Source organism: Pteropus medius, unplaced genomic scaffold (genome assembly GCF_902729225.1).
Source record: "Pteropus medius unplaced genomic scaffold, Ma_sr-lr_union100, whole genome shotgun sequence".
Classification (NCBI taxonomy): domain Eukaryota; kingdom Metazoa; phylum Chordata; class Mammalia; order Chiroptera; family Pteropodidae; genus Pteropus; species Pteropus medius.
The window spans coordinates 19,849,683-19,863,054 of NW_024349803.1; the positions used below are offsets into that span (position 1 = coordinate 19,849,683).

Sequence of the window (13,372 nt, forward strand, 5' to 3'; positions counted from 1 at the left end):
ATCATAAACAGCCAGATACGGGGGGATGGGAGGCTTCTCAGCTTTTTATGCTGCATGAAACAATGGCAATGTTCCTGATATTATTAGCACGAGTTCAGTTTGCTTTCTTCTCCCAGTCAGCGATTTCACAGTGTTTACATGTTCATACTTAGCAGTGACTGACCCTTTCTCAAATCCACAAATACTTAAATGAAGAGGACACGGATGGTAGTGTAAACCTATTCCCAGGCACCCAAGTGAATCTTGTTCTCATTACAGAAATATACATCCAGGCTCATGCAGCCAGAGCCCAGAGGGAAAGCAGGTACACTAACATATATTAAAAATCATCTACGTGATGATCACTCTGATGATCTCAATGAACTATTTAAATATCTTGAGATGCGTGTGCTATAATGTTTATTTTGCAGATAGAAATTACAAGAGTAAATATTTTTAGCAGAGAAAAGATGAAGATAAATTCAGACAGCACTTTCTCTAGAAGACAAAGTAAATGGTCTCTAAGGCTGATTGAGGGGAAGGGCCGAGGTCAGGTCTTTGCAATTGCTAGAGAAACGACTGTTTCCCCCACATCGGAGACACGGTCAGCATGTCTTCCAACATGTCCTCTCACCTGAAATATAGGGACTTCTCACCTAACAGACCTCTGATACTAGGACAGTGTCTCAGGGGTGACAGCGTCTGTGTGTGTGGCAAGGAGCAGCTAAACTCTGGGTTATATCTTTGGGAATCTCTGACCTCATCTCCTTCCAGATCTGTGATCATCCTGACATCTACAGCAGGAATGACGGTGGCTGCAAGGGGACATCATGCTGATTTCTGAAAAAGATTTGCCCAAAGTATTATGATTGTAAATAATTTCCGATGGTTAATAAACGTGCCCAAAGAGACTGTCAAAATTAACTAGAGGAGAAACTTTCCAGCGATTTCCAGAGCGATGGGAAGCGGATATCCTCAGACGCAGTAAATGACTATGGAGAATCTAATTTGCTTTCCAGAGAGAATTATGGTTCCTCTGAGGGATAAATTTCCCTGAATGTGTAATTCTGCATACTTCCTCACAAATCTTAGATAGCCAGGTATTTAGGACATAAAATAGTGAAATAGAAACACACCAAAAAAAACCAGTGCATAATAGAGCTGCCAAGGAGAAAGGAGTAAATAAGGACTTTTTTCCCTCCCTGCTGGTGTCCTTTTCCAAAAGAGGTAATGATTGATTCTGTCCAAAACCCTTGAGAGGAAAATTAATATAACGATATGACAGTGCTCTTAAGTGAAGCAGGAAGGAAGTCTGGGGGAGAGGGATGGCTGTAGCAGCCTCAGTGGAACTGTGGTTTTGAAGAATCTAGAAGCAGAAGCAAACGTTGTTGGGTAGGCGGCCCTTCTAAATATTTTAGAAACGAAAAGAGGGAGGCTTTTCGTATTTATCCTCTTCTCTGGTACACATTTTCTTACCAGGTCATCCAGAGAACCTTCCGCATCCTATTCACGAGATCTAGTTAGCAGGATGTCATCAGTATAGTAAATTGTCATAATGATCAAAAATCTTTTCAGATTGTATTATGACACAGAACAGAAAAGTTGTCCTAGCCCCGTGGAAAGGGAGGGAATGTGAGCTGCTGTCTGATCCAGGTAATCAAAAATGGCCTTCGATCCTCTTTTTCTGATAGAGATTAGAAGCAACACATTCCTGAGATAAATAGCCGCATACCAGCCCCAGAGCTCTTCCTGTAAAGGTAACTAACACATCTGCAGAGCAGCTGCATGTGGAATGACCACCTGGTTAGGTTTATGGAGTGGTCGCTCATCTGCCGTGATGCATCGTGGGGATAATAGAATTTTTTTTTTTGCAGTAGTCATACATAGGCTGGGCCGGGGCTTACATTTCCTTTATCGTTGAGGCTGCAGTTCTACCTGGATGCAGTACAACTCTGCTTTACAATTTTTTGGCCAGTCGAGGCAATTACAGAAACATTCACTTGGCCCTCTCACCATAATGCATTTTGCTTTACGTGTCATACAACCTGTATGTGTGCCATGCCATCTGCTAGAGACAGCCATCATAACTCTATATATAGTCACAGACCAGAGCAATAGCTGTGAGGGAAGTTCACAGAACCAGTGGATCCAGTATAAGATAGACTCGAGCTACGTATGCATCGTCTGGTCTCCATATACTTCAATTTACCATGAGGACTGTGATTGATTTTTATGTCACCCTACTATGAGAGGGGGCTCATTATCTATATCCAACAGCCCTCATTTGATCTGGGCAGAACCCTTTCCCCAGTGTAGTTCCTTGGGCCATGGCCATAGGTCCCATCAGACAAAGACTAGGTGAATATATGTTTTCTATACTTGCAGAGGCTCTGTTGGTTCCATTCTCAAGGACACCCAGGTCCGCATTCAAACAGCGGGCTCTATGAACTGGTTGAGACATCAACGTTTTGTGAAGGCTCACTATTTCCTGCTTGGTTGCTGACACGAGTCTTCTGCGAACCTATTCTTTATCATTTCGTTTATAGAAGAAGAGCAACGCCTTCACTAGCTGCCCATTTAATCTCATACTTAGGAACAAGGCTTATTTGCCACTGACAGAAATCCTTTAGGGTCAAGGATCCCAGGAAGCAAAGCCAGACTTGTTTGCCCATAGAGCAGTTAACACCCACCTTGCTTTTGACAGTGAGATGTTGCCATCTGCACCTGTTATATGGAATTCTATCCTCTCCACTGGCACTGGGGAGCCTACTTTCTTAGTCGCTCTCCTGCCCTCACTGGGACCCTCAGAGGACAGCAGCTCACCGCTGAGCTTCTCAGTGATGCGGGGCCTGCCTCGCCAGTGCCTTCTGTATTGCTTTTGTGTGATGAGTGGCCTCTGGGCCTTCTCGGGACTGGAATCAGCTAGGTTATGGTAATCATAATCAGCCCGGGGCCATTGTAATAGGTTCTCTGGACTCACATAATAATTCAGCCCCTTTGCTAATAATTGACCCTCAGTTCCAGCACCTCTACATCACTTACTGTGATGTTGATGTGGCATCCTCATGTCAGACCTTCAAAGAGCCCTCCCAGCAGGATTAAGGGCCAGTGTCATGGGTCTTCACAAGATGCCAAGTCCTGGGTCATTGCGAGTGCCCTCGTATCAATAAACACTTCCATGCTCAGTCTTCTGTTCCACAGGAAGTGAAGACCCTCCCAATCCACTTCTGCACGGGGTCCCCCAATGCCTGTTAATACAAATTAGACACATCATGCAGCTCATCTAGTAAATAAGCTATTTCCTCACCAAGACTCTGCTGAGACCTGAGCCTAGTTATTGGTCTAGAGGCCAGGAGGTGGGGCACAAGCGGAATTTGATGTGGGCAGACATCGTCTTGTGAGGTGGCCACTTCAGGAGGCCTTTGTCTGGCCACAAGGTAATGGGAGCCTGCCCTCCTCCAGCAAAGGTAAAAGAAATGCTTCTACAGACCTGGAGGTTTTTAGATGAATCTAGAGGCTCGAGGGTCTCAGGAAATCCCAGTATATGTTCCTATCCTTGGTATCAGGGTCTTACTCCTTCAGCTTTAAGGTCCTAATTTAGCAAGGAAGAGCCGCAATGTCTATGCACTCAACATTCTTTTAACTCCACTGCCCTTATAATTAAATCCCGGCCTCAAGTTTAGCACAGTTTGCCTTCTTGCTGCAGGAGATGAGGGTCTGTTTAAACGCTGCCATGGTAGGATTCTGGCTTTTACAGCATGTCCTTGGGTCACGGTTGGCCAAAGTCCTCACTCCAGACTCCTTCCAATCACGCTTCACCCTATAACACTTCAAATACTAGAACTAATGCATGCACTAGTGCCTCCTTTTCCATCGGTACTTCATTTCGATCTACCACATGTCTTTCCAGTGTTACCAGCGTGGCACTTATCACCAGCAAAACAGTCCTCGTTGTCATTTGACTGACGGTTGGCCACTTACTATACCAATGGTCCTAGATTTGGTTCTCCCAAAGCAGACCGAGACAAGGACTTAAATGACATGCTTTATTTGGAAGATGGTCCTAAGAAACAAAAGTGAGGAAGTGGAGAAATGATGCCAAGAAGATAGGATGCCAGGAAGATGGCATCGATAAGCAGCTTTACGCTCACTCCCACTGGAGGAATCTCTAAGAACCTACGTGCAACAAAATCAGAATCATCCCAGTTGAGTATGTGAGGCTGCACATTTATCCACCAACTCCCATGCCCTATTGTTTGAGGGGTACCCTCAGAAATTTTTATCCCCATGTCTCTGGTACCTGTCTGTGTGCAGTCAAGCAAGTTTGTGTGGTACCAAAGAAAGCCTCAGGTAGAGAAGAGATGCTCATACCTGGGATGTGTAATGATGTCCGCGCACTGGGAAGCCTTCTTGCTTTATAGCTGCAGGTTGAACTTGGGTGGGCCAAGGACGGGTAAAGGGACCACCCACAGTGTGTAATGCACATCTCGATGCAATCTAGTGATCAAATTCATCTCCGAAAGGACAATCAATGAAACCACTCTCTTCCTCTTAACTGGGGACCTGAGAAACTTGGGATGTTACTTATAAATTTGTTCAAAGTTCAGAGAATCATATTTTCTCCAAATTCTTATTAATTTCAGGAAAAGATATTTTCTCATCAGAAACATCTTTAAGATTATGAGATCATATATGCCAGCCATGGGCATCTATACTCACATGGCATAAGAGTTGCTCATTTTCTTTCACTAGGAGGATGAAGCCAACCCAATTGAGATAGACTGAAACATCTAGTTATGAAGAGATACGGTTTTCTTAAATTATTTTTCGACATAGGAGAAAGTGTATCAGTAATAAAGTAGAATTATAGTTTTTAAAATGCTGATATTTAAAAAAAAGGACCTTGGAAAATCATAGGTAGCTCCAAAAGACAATTTATTTTTATTATTTTTTTTCCAAAGGGCAGTTTAAATACCAAGTAGCTATTGGGCGGGTAGAATTTTCCACCAGAAAGATGATGAAATTAAATTTCAACAGATGAGTAGATTCTATATGGAAGAACGTCACAAAATCATCTTTTCCTTCCCTATTTCAGAGGTATCAATTCCCTTTGCATCTAGGTGGGGTCATAAATAGTACCCATCACCTACAGGCTGCCACATACACTGGGTCTTATGTGTGACTACTAGCCAAGAAAGTCACAAAGCCAGAGCTGATAAGAGGAGTAGACAACTAGGCCTCGCGTTGATGGGAGGAGCTACGAAACCACATGGTAAAGTCACACACTGACAAGCAGGTGACGGGGAGCAGGGTACCCACCATGGACACTGGGCAACAGGGGCGCTGTCTCCCTCGGGGTGCTGCTTCCGTAATGTTTGCATCTTAAAGAGATGGCTCCCAGGTCCTTGAGAAAGACTTTTCTGAATCATCAAGCTGGCAAGAGGCTTATTTAACTTCTAAAATGATTTATATACATTTCAAAGAGGCAGAGAAAGAATTTATAATGATAAGATTCCTAAAGCAAATGCTCTAAGGAAAGGGAAGAAAACCACTTCCTTATTTTCAGCAGGGAAAAGGAAGCTTCCTGTTTCATTTGTATCTGCCCTTACATCAAGCAGGAGCTCTTCTGTGTTCCCCGTGGCTATTAGTAACCATGGCGTTCAGAATACTTGCAATTCCATTAGCTTAGAATGTATTCATCCATTCCTTTGCTCATCACATTATAATTAAATCTTACGTTTCCAGAAACAAGCCTGGACTCTGTTGATTCAGAAGTGAATCAGAAAGACAGATTCCTTTCATCAAAGAAATTATGTTCTATAGAGAGAGAGACAATGAACAGATAAACAAGTGAATTTACTTTATTTACAATTTAATTACTGTTAAGGGTAACGGGGACAAATAAAATAGCGTAACGAGAACTTGATGGGAAGTATTATCTTAGGAAAAACTTGATGAGGAGGTAGTATTTAAGCTGAGATGGGAAGGATGTGATGGGGACTATAAGAGAAGATGAAGATTAGAAGCAAAGAGAAATCCAGAAAAACTTTTGAGAGTTTTGTCCTGAGCAAGAGAGGGAATATGTGACATTTACGATGCGTGGGAACACAGGGGAAATGTACATTTGTGGGACCAGAAATTATTCTGTTTTAAACATGTGAAGTCCGAGATACCTTTAAACATCATTGTACAGACGGACGTTAAGACAACAGGCTGCATAGTTTTAAAACCACATTAAATGCCAGAGAACGATGTATAAATAGGGGACTCATCGGGATATAGACATCATTTAAACCAAGAATCCAGCCATCCCTTTCTGCCTGTGATGGAGCGGTTTGTGGGAGACCCATGAAAAACAGATTAGAAGGGAAATAAGATTAGAAAAAAATCTGTATGACATCGTCAGAGATCTGCCTGGTCAACCAGAACCGAGTGGGCCAGTGCCAAAAGGAAGTGAACCGGACGGCCAAAGTTCTTTATCTGATATTGGCATTGGGCGGTAATGGCGTGAGGGAGCCAGGCACGAGGTCTGGCAGAGTCGCTGCTAAGAGACAGAGAAATGAGCAAAATAAACTGGCAAAATTGAAACTCGTGGATGGCAAGGAAGCCAGGGTTTGGATGGCCAGGATGGTAGGGAACAGAGGTATAAGGACAAGATCGCATCACACGATTTGGCTTCTTCTTGACACGTTTTACCAAAGACTTTGGAAGAACTAGAATTACTGATGTAAAAGATACCATAAGACTCCCCTTAGCTCTCTATAAACTAGGATTTTTTTAAATGACAGTTTCTTTCTTTTTAAACCACATTCTCTTCAAACTAGTTTTCTATAAATCTAATTAGCAAAATGAAAAATGTGGTCTCCCCATAGTTGTCAGATTTGTATTTTATGGGCCTGTCAACGTGAAAAGTTTTCCATTCCAAATTCTGAAGAAGAGGACAATTAATGGTCTGTGAGAAGCCCGATCCTTTTTTGGGGTGATAGAGTAGATAATGTTGCAGAAAAAAAATGGTACTTCTGAGCACCACCACTGTGGTTCATGCTGGAGGCAGCAGTTTAAGAGAAAGGTCATCGCCACTGAGCCTCGCAGAGGGACTCCTATTGGAAAAGTGGGAATCAGTTGTCAGGTTCTTGGGAGAAAGTCACAGGGAAAGGCGCTGACCGTAAGGGCCATCTCACACCAGGCCTGTGCCCTTAGCCTGGGCATCAGTGGAGCCACCTGTTTGGCCGGTACTTTCTCCTTCCACTGGAAAGTTAAATGCACAAAGGCAGAAAGCCGGGGGCTACCTTGGTGTTGGGAGACAGGCCCCACTGGCCAGATTCGGTATCCCAAAGTAGACATATCAATGTGGGAAGCAGATTCCCTACTTCGGCGATTTGCCACTTAAACAACGTCACATAGAAACTTTGACGAATGGGCGTTAGTTGAAATCTCCTAGAGTCCCGACAAGTTCCTTGGCAGCTAGAGCTGCCCAAGGTCCTGAGCTTTCAGTTCACAGTGCAAAACAACGCAGTGTTAAAGGCATTTAAACAAGAACACAAATGAGTGAGGGTCGGGAGGGATGCCCTCAGCTGTGTGGCTCTAGTCCCTGGACACAGGCGGAAACGGAGGGCAGGCTGAGGGTCGGCGCACCTGCAGCCTGTTTGTATCAGAGCCAGATGGGCTGTGGGTGGAAACCCTCCCAAGTGCTGCAGACTTGGGCCAGGCCTTTAAATTCAGAGCATCCCGTAGAGGAGAAAGGAGACTGGCTGTGGACTCTGGCCACGTAAGATGGACACCCTATTGCCTGAAGTACCGTTGTTGAAAATCTTCTCCTTCCTGGATGCGTTCAGCTTGCTGCAGGTTTGCCAAGTGAACAAGGTGAATGCTCTTCACCCGCCGCTCCATCCGCATTGCCCGGCCCCATCCCCACAGCCGCCCACCCTGTCAGTGCTTGCTCTGACCCCGGTCACTACTCTCCCTCGGTCTTGGGATCTCAGCCACCCCAGCATAACACCCACACCACCTTCCTTCATTGCTTAAATTCACCCATTCGGGCCTGCCCATTCAGGTCCGATGCACCTGAGTCCTTCTCTTGACCAATTAGTTCTCTTGGCCACTCGGAGCACCAGTTTGCAGAGGAGCAGAGCGATACACTGAGTGTTGGGGTTCAGCCTCCTCCACTTCGAGGGCCTCGTATTTTGTTAAATGAAAATGGAAAGCTGGTATGCAAGAGTCGTGCTGATTAAATGGCCCTTGAGGTTCCCACTTCAAGCCCTGGGGAATCCACTCTGAGCTTTCCAGGAATACCGTGATGGGTCTCTGCTGTTACCGTGTCCCTGTAGTCCCAGACTGGGGAAGGGGGCTGGTGGCCGGTTAACCGGTGTGGGCCTTGCTCCCGGAATGAATGATAACAGAGACGGAGCCGACGTTTGGGTACCAATCTCCGGCTTGTATCTTCTCTCTCCCTCAGTACTGGAATAAGGTTGCAGAGAATGACCACCTGTGGAGGTGAGCAAGGGAATGGGTAGGGTAAGGTGGGCAGGCAGGTGTCTCTTAGCGGGGAGGAGGATGCTGCATTTGTACCCAGGCCTGAGTGCGGCTGCGTGGTGAGAGGCGTGAGTGAGGGTTTCCGCGGGCAAAGGGTTCGCGTGGTGCCGAGCAGGCGAACTGGCGGGGGGCAGCCTCGCAGGACCGTGACTCTTTCCAGAAACCTGTGTCTAGAGAAGTGGAGCTTTTGCCACTTCTCCTATCAGTGCCTGGGTGCGCCAACGTGGAAGCACTTCTTTCTCAGCCAGAGGAAGCGGGAGCGTCGGATGGCCTTGGCTCAGCCAGAGGACTTTCTCTACAGAGAAGCGGCGGGCAACCTCGGTAGGCGGACAGGACACTCTAGGGGCACATGACAAACTTGTTGTAGGAAATCCACTATATATTTTTCTGTCTTCCCGTTTGGTGACGAGAAAGGGAGTTGAAACTTAACGGGATGGGTTGTCGTGATAGCGAGCCCCACCTTCCCCTCGTCCCCTGCAGTCTATGCCTCACTGAGAAGCCAGAGTGGTGTTTTCATAACACAAAACCAGGCCTTGTTACTCCCTTTCCCCCAAGGCTTCCCTTCCCTCCTAGAATAAAAATCTTAAAGAAAAAGGAAACTTTTAGATAACAGACGTTCTAACGCTCACTTTATTTCTGGTACCTCTTTTAGAACTCAGAACGGTTCTCTGGTGGAGAGATTTTTATCTCCATTTCGTATCTACGGAAACAGATTAAAGAGGAAAAACAAATTGGCCAACACCTCCCAAATGGCCAGTCTGCAATGGGAATCCATGTTCGAATAACTCCGAAGGCCAATTTCCATCCTTTTCTCCATAAGGGTTGCGAGAAAACTTAAAATTATCTTTCCAGAATTCTCTTAATTCAATTGGATAATCCCTCAGCTATGGGGTGGTCAAGCATTGTCTGTGTTTCCCCCTAGGAATTTTGGAACCAATGGCTTATCTCTCAGGAAGTAGCCTCCAAATGAATGGACGAGAGAAGTCAATCCTTTGCACGGTGTCTTCAAAGCGCATGCTTTATGCCTGGGACGTGCAGGAGGTGAGTCTGGTCGATGAGGTGCACAGGTGATGCACACCTGTGTCAGTCCTGTACACAGGTGAAGCAAGAGCTGGGAGGAAAGTAATACTCGGAATTGACAACAGAAACAAAGTTTCAAATTAAGTCTTCTAATTGGTAATCTGTAACCTTTTCATTTAGACTATAGACACACAGAGAATCTATTTTTTAATATGCGTTTCTAGATATAAACGTGCAAGGACTTATTTTCTATGGGTAACGTGGCGTGACTTTGTTTATTTCACAATCTATTGGCATCGTGCCTCTTCATTACCTGTTCTGCTGCCTCTCTGTCAACAACTGGCATTGGTTATATTGGCTTTTTCAGAAAGTGGTTTCTAACTTGGATCACCTCCAACAGGGCACGGATGTTGTCTTATTTATCAGGACTAGCACATGCAATGCATAAAGCACTGGAGAGCGAGTTGGAAGTCTCCAAGTGATCTTGATTTTTCCCCCTGCTTGGATTTCTCTCTCTTCCCCATAGAAATTAGATAATGACACTTTCTAACACAAGATCTTTTGATGTATGACAAACACCCTTTTGTAAATATTTGAGGGAAATGATGAGTCTAGAAGAATGCTCCTACCTTAAACTTACACAATGTTATCTGTCAGTTATATCTCAATAAAGCTGGGGAAAAAATTAGAAGGGTACTCTCATGCATAACTTGCTCTAGGGGAAACCAGTTATCATGTCCCCGAGGACATTCGAGAAGCCCCATGGACAGGTCTACGTGGCAGACAACTCAGGCATCCCACCAACAGCCAACACCAACTTGAAATCATGTGGGTAAGCCATCTTGGAGGTGAATCCTCTAACTTCAGACAGCCTTCATTCAGCATTCTGCCTGGATTTCTCCTTGGCAAGATGATGCAATTCACTAGATATGTTTCCACATTACTATGGGTGACAGTGTTGCCAAACTGTGTGCCCCTGTATAACGAGGATCCCCTTTCCTCCAGGGTCCTTCTTGCTGCTTGTAGTAAAATGCGAGAGAAGAGGGCGAGGGTGAAGTTGGGACTGTCGAACAACGGAGGCCAAGGCTTGCTGGTTTTGAGGATTCCCAGCCTTTCTAGATTGCGAATGATGCTAAAATTTCAGAAATGGATTCCAAGCAGGATTAATCCAGGCCAATGTTGGTAAACCGTACTATAAACTTGAAGCCAAAGAGGTGGCTGCAACGTTCTTTGTTGGACGACGGAAAGATTTGAGGAGGTGTCTCAGAGAACTGATAGGACTCCTAAGTCAAGCGATAGAACTTCTAAGAAGTGTAAGGCATTGACCTCGGCAGCACCAGCAGAATAGGCTCAAGGTATCGAAAGGTTTAATCTCGAAGAATTGTGGGGGTGGCTCTTGACTAACAATATTAACTCCTGTAAGGTTCTTTGGAGAGCCACAACATTTTTGAGACAATTATATTGGCAGAAACACTGCCAGCTTGGGCTCAGAGGAGTTGAAATATCACAAAAGGAAAAGAGATTTTGAATCCCGAACTTTTACAGGCAAGAAGCAGGCTGTAATAACTACTCAGCTGCAAAACTGGGCCAACGCATATGGAAAGGGAAGGATGACTCAGAAGACAGAACCAAGAGCCTAGAGAGTGGAGCCAGAAGTCCTTAAGAATCTTTGCCAGGCTTTGACTCCTAGTCGGCAAATTACCAGCATGCTCCTTACTGGATTTCAAATTTTCTGTGTAGCATCCATTCCTTGGTGCTTCCCCCTCTCCCCATTTTCCATTTTCCCCTTTTTTGAATGTGAGCGTGTATGATGTTATCCTATGCCTGCCCTACTCTTGTATTTTGGCGATGTAGGGGACGGATGACTTGTATATTTAGTTCTAAGTTTTTCACATTTAAGATGGACTAAATCTAAAGAGCCTCATCTATGCCTGTACCTAATTCAACAATGAGATACTAGATTTTGAGATGATGCTGTAATGGTAAGATATCTGGGGGCTTGGGAAATAGTGAGTGTATCTTGCGTGGGAGAGGGAGGTGAATAATTAGGGATACGAGGTGGACTGTATCAGCCAGTCTCTAAGATGGCCCCGATATTCTTTGTCCCACAGTATATTAATGATCATTTGTAGTTCCCTCCCACATCCAATAGTGCTGACCTTTGTACCCAGTAAGATATTGTGGAAATGGCAGTGTGTAACTTCTAAAGTTATGTCACAAAAGACACTTCCTGTCTCTTGAGTCCTTGGCTCTTAGAAAGCCAACCACAATGTTATGACACCAAGAAGCCCTACAGAGAGGTTGATGTGGCGAAGTACTGAGGACTTCTGCCAATGGCCAGCAGCAACGTGACAACCAGATGAGTGAGCCACCTTGAAAGTGGAACGTGGCTTCAACCACATAGGACACCCTGACCCAGAGCTGCCTAGCCAAGCCGCACTTGGATTTCTAACAAACAAACCATGAGATAAAAACTTATTGTTTTAAGCTGTCCAGTTTGGGTATGATTTATTACACAGCAGTGGATAATGCTACACAGACAACCTGTTATAGTGTTTGGAATCAAAATAGTGATTTATATCTGGAGAGGGTGGTGGGGTAGTAAATAGAGCAAGTATGAGGGGGCTTTAAGAGGGCTCAGAAATAGTTACGTTAATTGCTTTGTAATTTCTCATTAAACTTTACATTTATGTTTGTATTCTTCTTATGTTACATTTTACAATTTTAATGAGATTAAAGTCTAGAAGAGAAAGTCTTTCTTCTTGTGTGCAATCTACAAGATTGATGATAGAGTAATGATTATCATGATAGTTGATACCCCTCGAACTCCTACTATGTACTAGGCAGAATGCTAAGCATGTTGCATGTGTCGTGGAACGCAGTCCAACATTCCTGTAAGAAGCCATGGTGGAAAGTGATTTGGTAGTAAGAGACTGAATCGATTTGAGCCCAGGGAGTCTGATTGTTCTTTATGCCCATCGTATCGTGAGTTCCTGCCTTTGAATATATTGCATAGTTCCTTTTTCTTCTTCACTACCCCTCAACTCACTGAGATGTTTAGTAGAACTTTCTTATTCTAGTCCCTGAAGAGAGAAATGGATCCGATTTGGAGGAGGCTGCTGAATAAACACGGGCAGGATGAAAGAGTGGCGGGTGTGAAGAGGTCCGTGAATGCATGCAGGGGCACTCTCGTTCTCTAGGGCATTATGATCTGGTCAAGCCCAGTCCAGCGATCCAGCATCAGGCTTCTGGAGACCCTCCCTCAGATGCATCTTGCATTCACCGTGGACTTGGAGGGAACTGTCAAAGTGTGGAATTGCCGGGATGAGGATGCTCTGGCGACGCTCACCGTGCCTAAGGCCTGTTTTTCCTTGGAAGCCTTTCTCACAAAGGATGGCCCATTCCTGATGGTAAGTGAGCCCTGCATGTGGAGGGGGCCCATGAAGCAAAACGCCTACTGCCTTGGTGGGTGTCACGGCCTCATTACTGTCACAATGCAATCTGTCTTCTTGGAGTCATTTCTACCACATTCCCTGAGAGTCGCAAAATACCGATGAACGTTGGCCATACGAACATACTTGTATGTTGGTAACTTATACTCTCTTGGCCTTCGACCTACCTCAGGTACGATTATCCAGTCATTCTTCTAGAGACCTTCCTGAATTATTTCATATCTATGTCTCATCTTTCAAGTGTATTATTGTATAGTACATGAACTTGGAAAGAGACTACGGAGGGAGAGATGTGGGTTTGGGGAGACATTGAGAAAAAAGCGTAGCATTGATGTGCCAATGAGTAACTCTCCCGGAGAAGAGTGCTTTGGGACTTGGAAAGTTGTTTT

General features: G+C 44.8%; 1 protein-coding gene across 1 annotated transcript in view; it reads left to right on the forward strand.

Annotated features, from left to right (window-relative positions):
* The first annotated feature begins 7,752 nt into the window (after window positions 1–7,752).
* The window catches only part of FBXW12 (F-box and WD repeat domain containing 12), an 11,419-nt gene continuing 5,799 nt past the window's right edge, over window positions 7,753–13,372 (forward strand). The window contains exons 1-5 of the mRNA XM_039837631.1: window positions 7,753–7,842; window positions 8,435–8,472; window positions 8,672–8,832; window positions 9,434–9,552; window positions 12,732–12,941. Coding sequence (XP_039693565.1) covers window positions 7,753–7,842; window positions 8,435–8,472; window positions 8,672–8,832; window positions 9,434–9,552; window positions 12,732–12,941 — 618 coding nt within the window. The remainder of the gene's footprint in view (window positions 7,843–8,434; window positions 8,473–8,671; window positions 8,833–9,433; window positions 9,553–12,731; window positions 12,942–13,372) is intronic.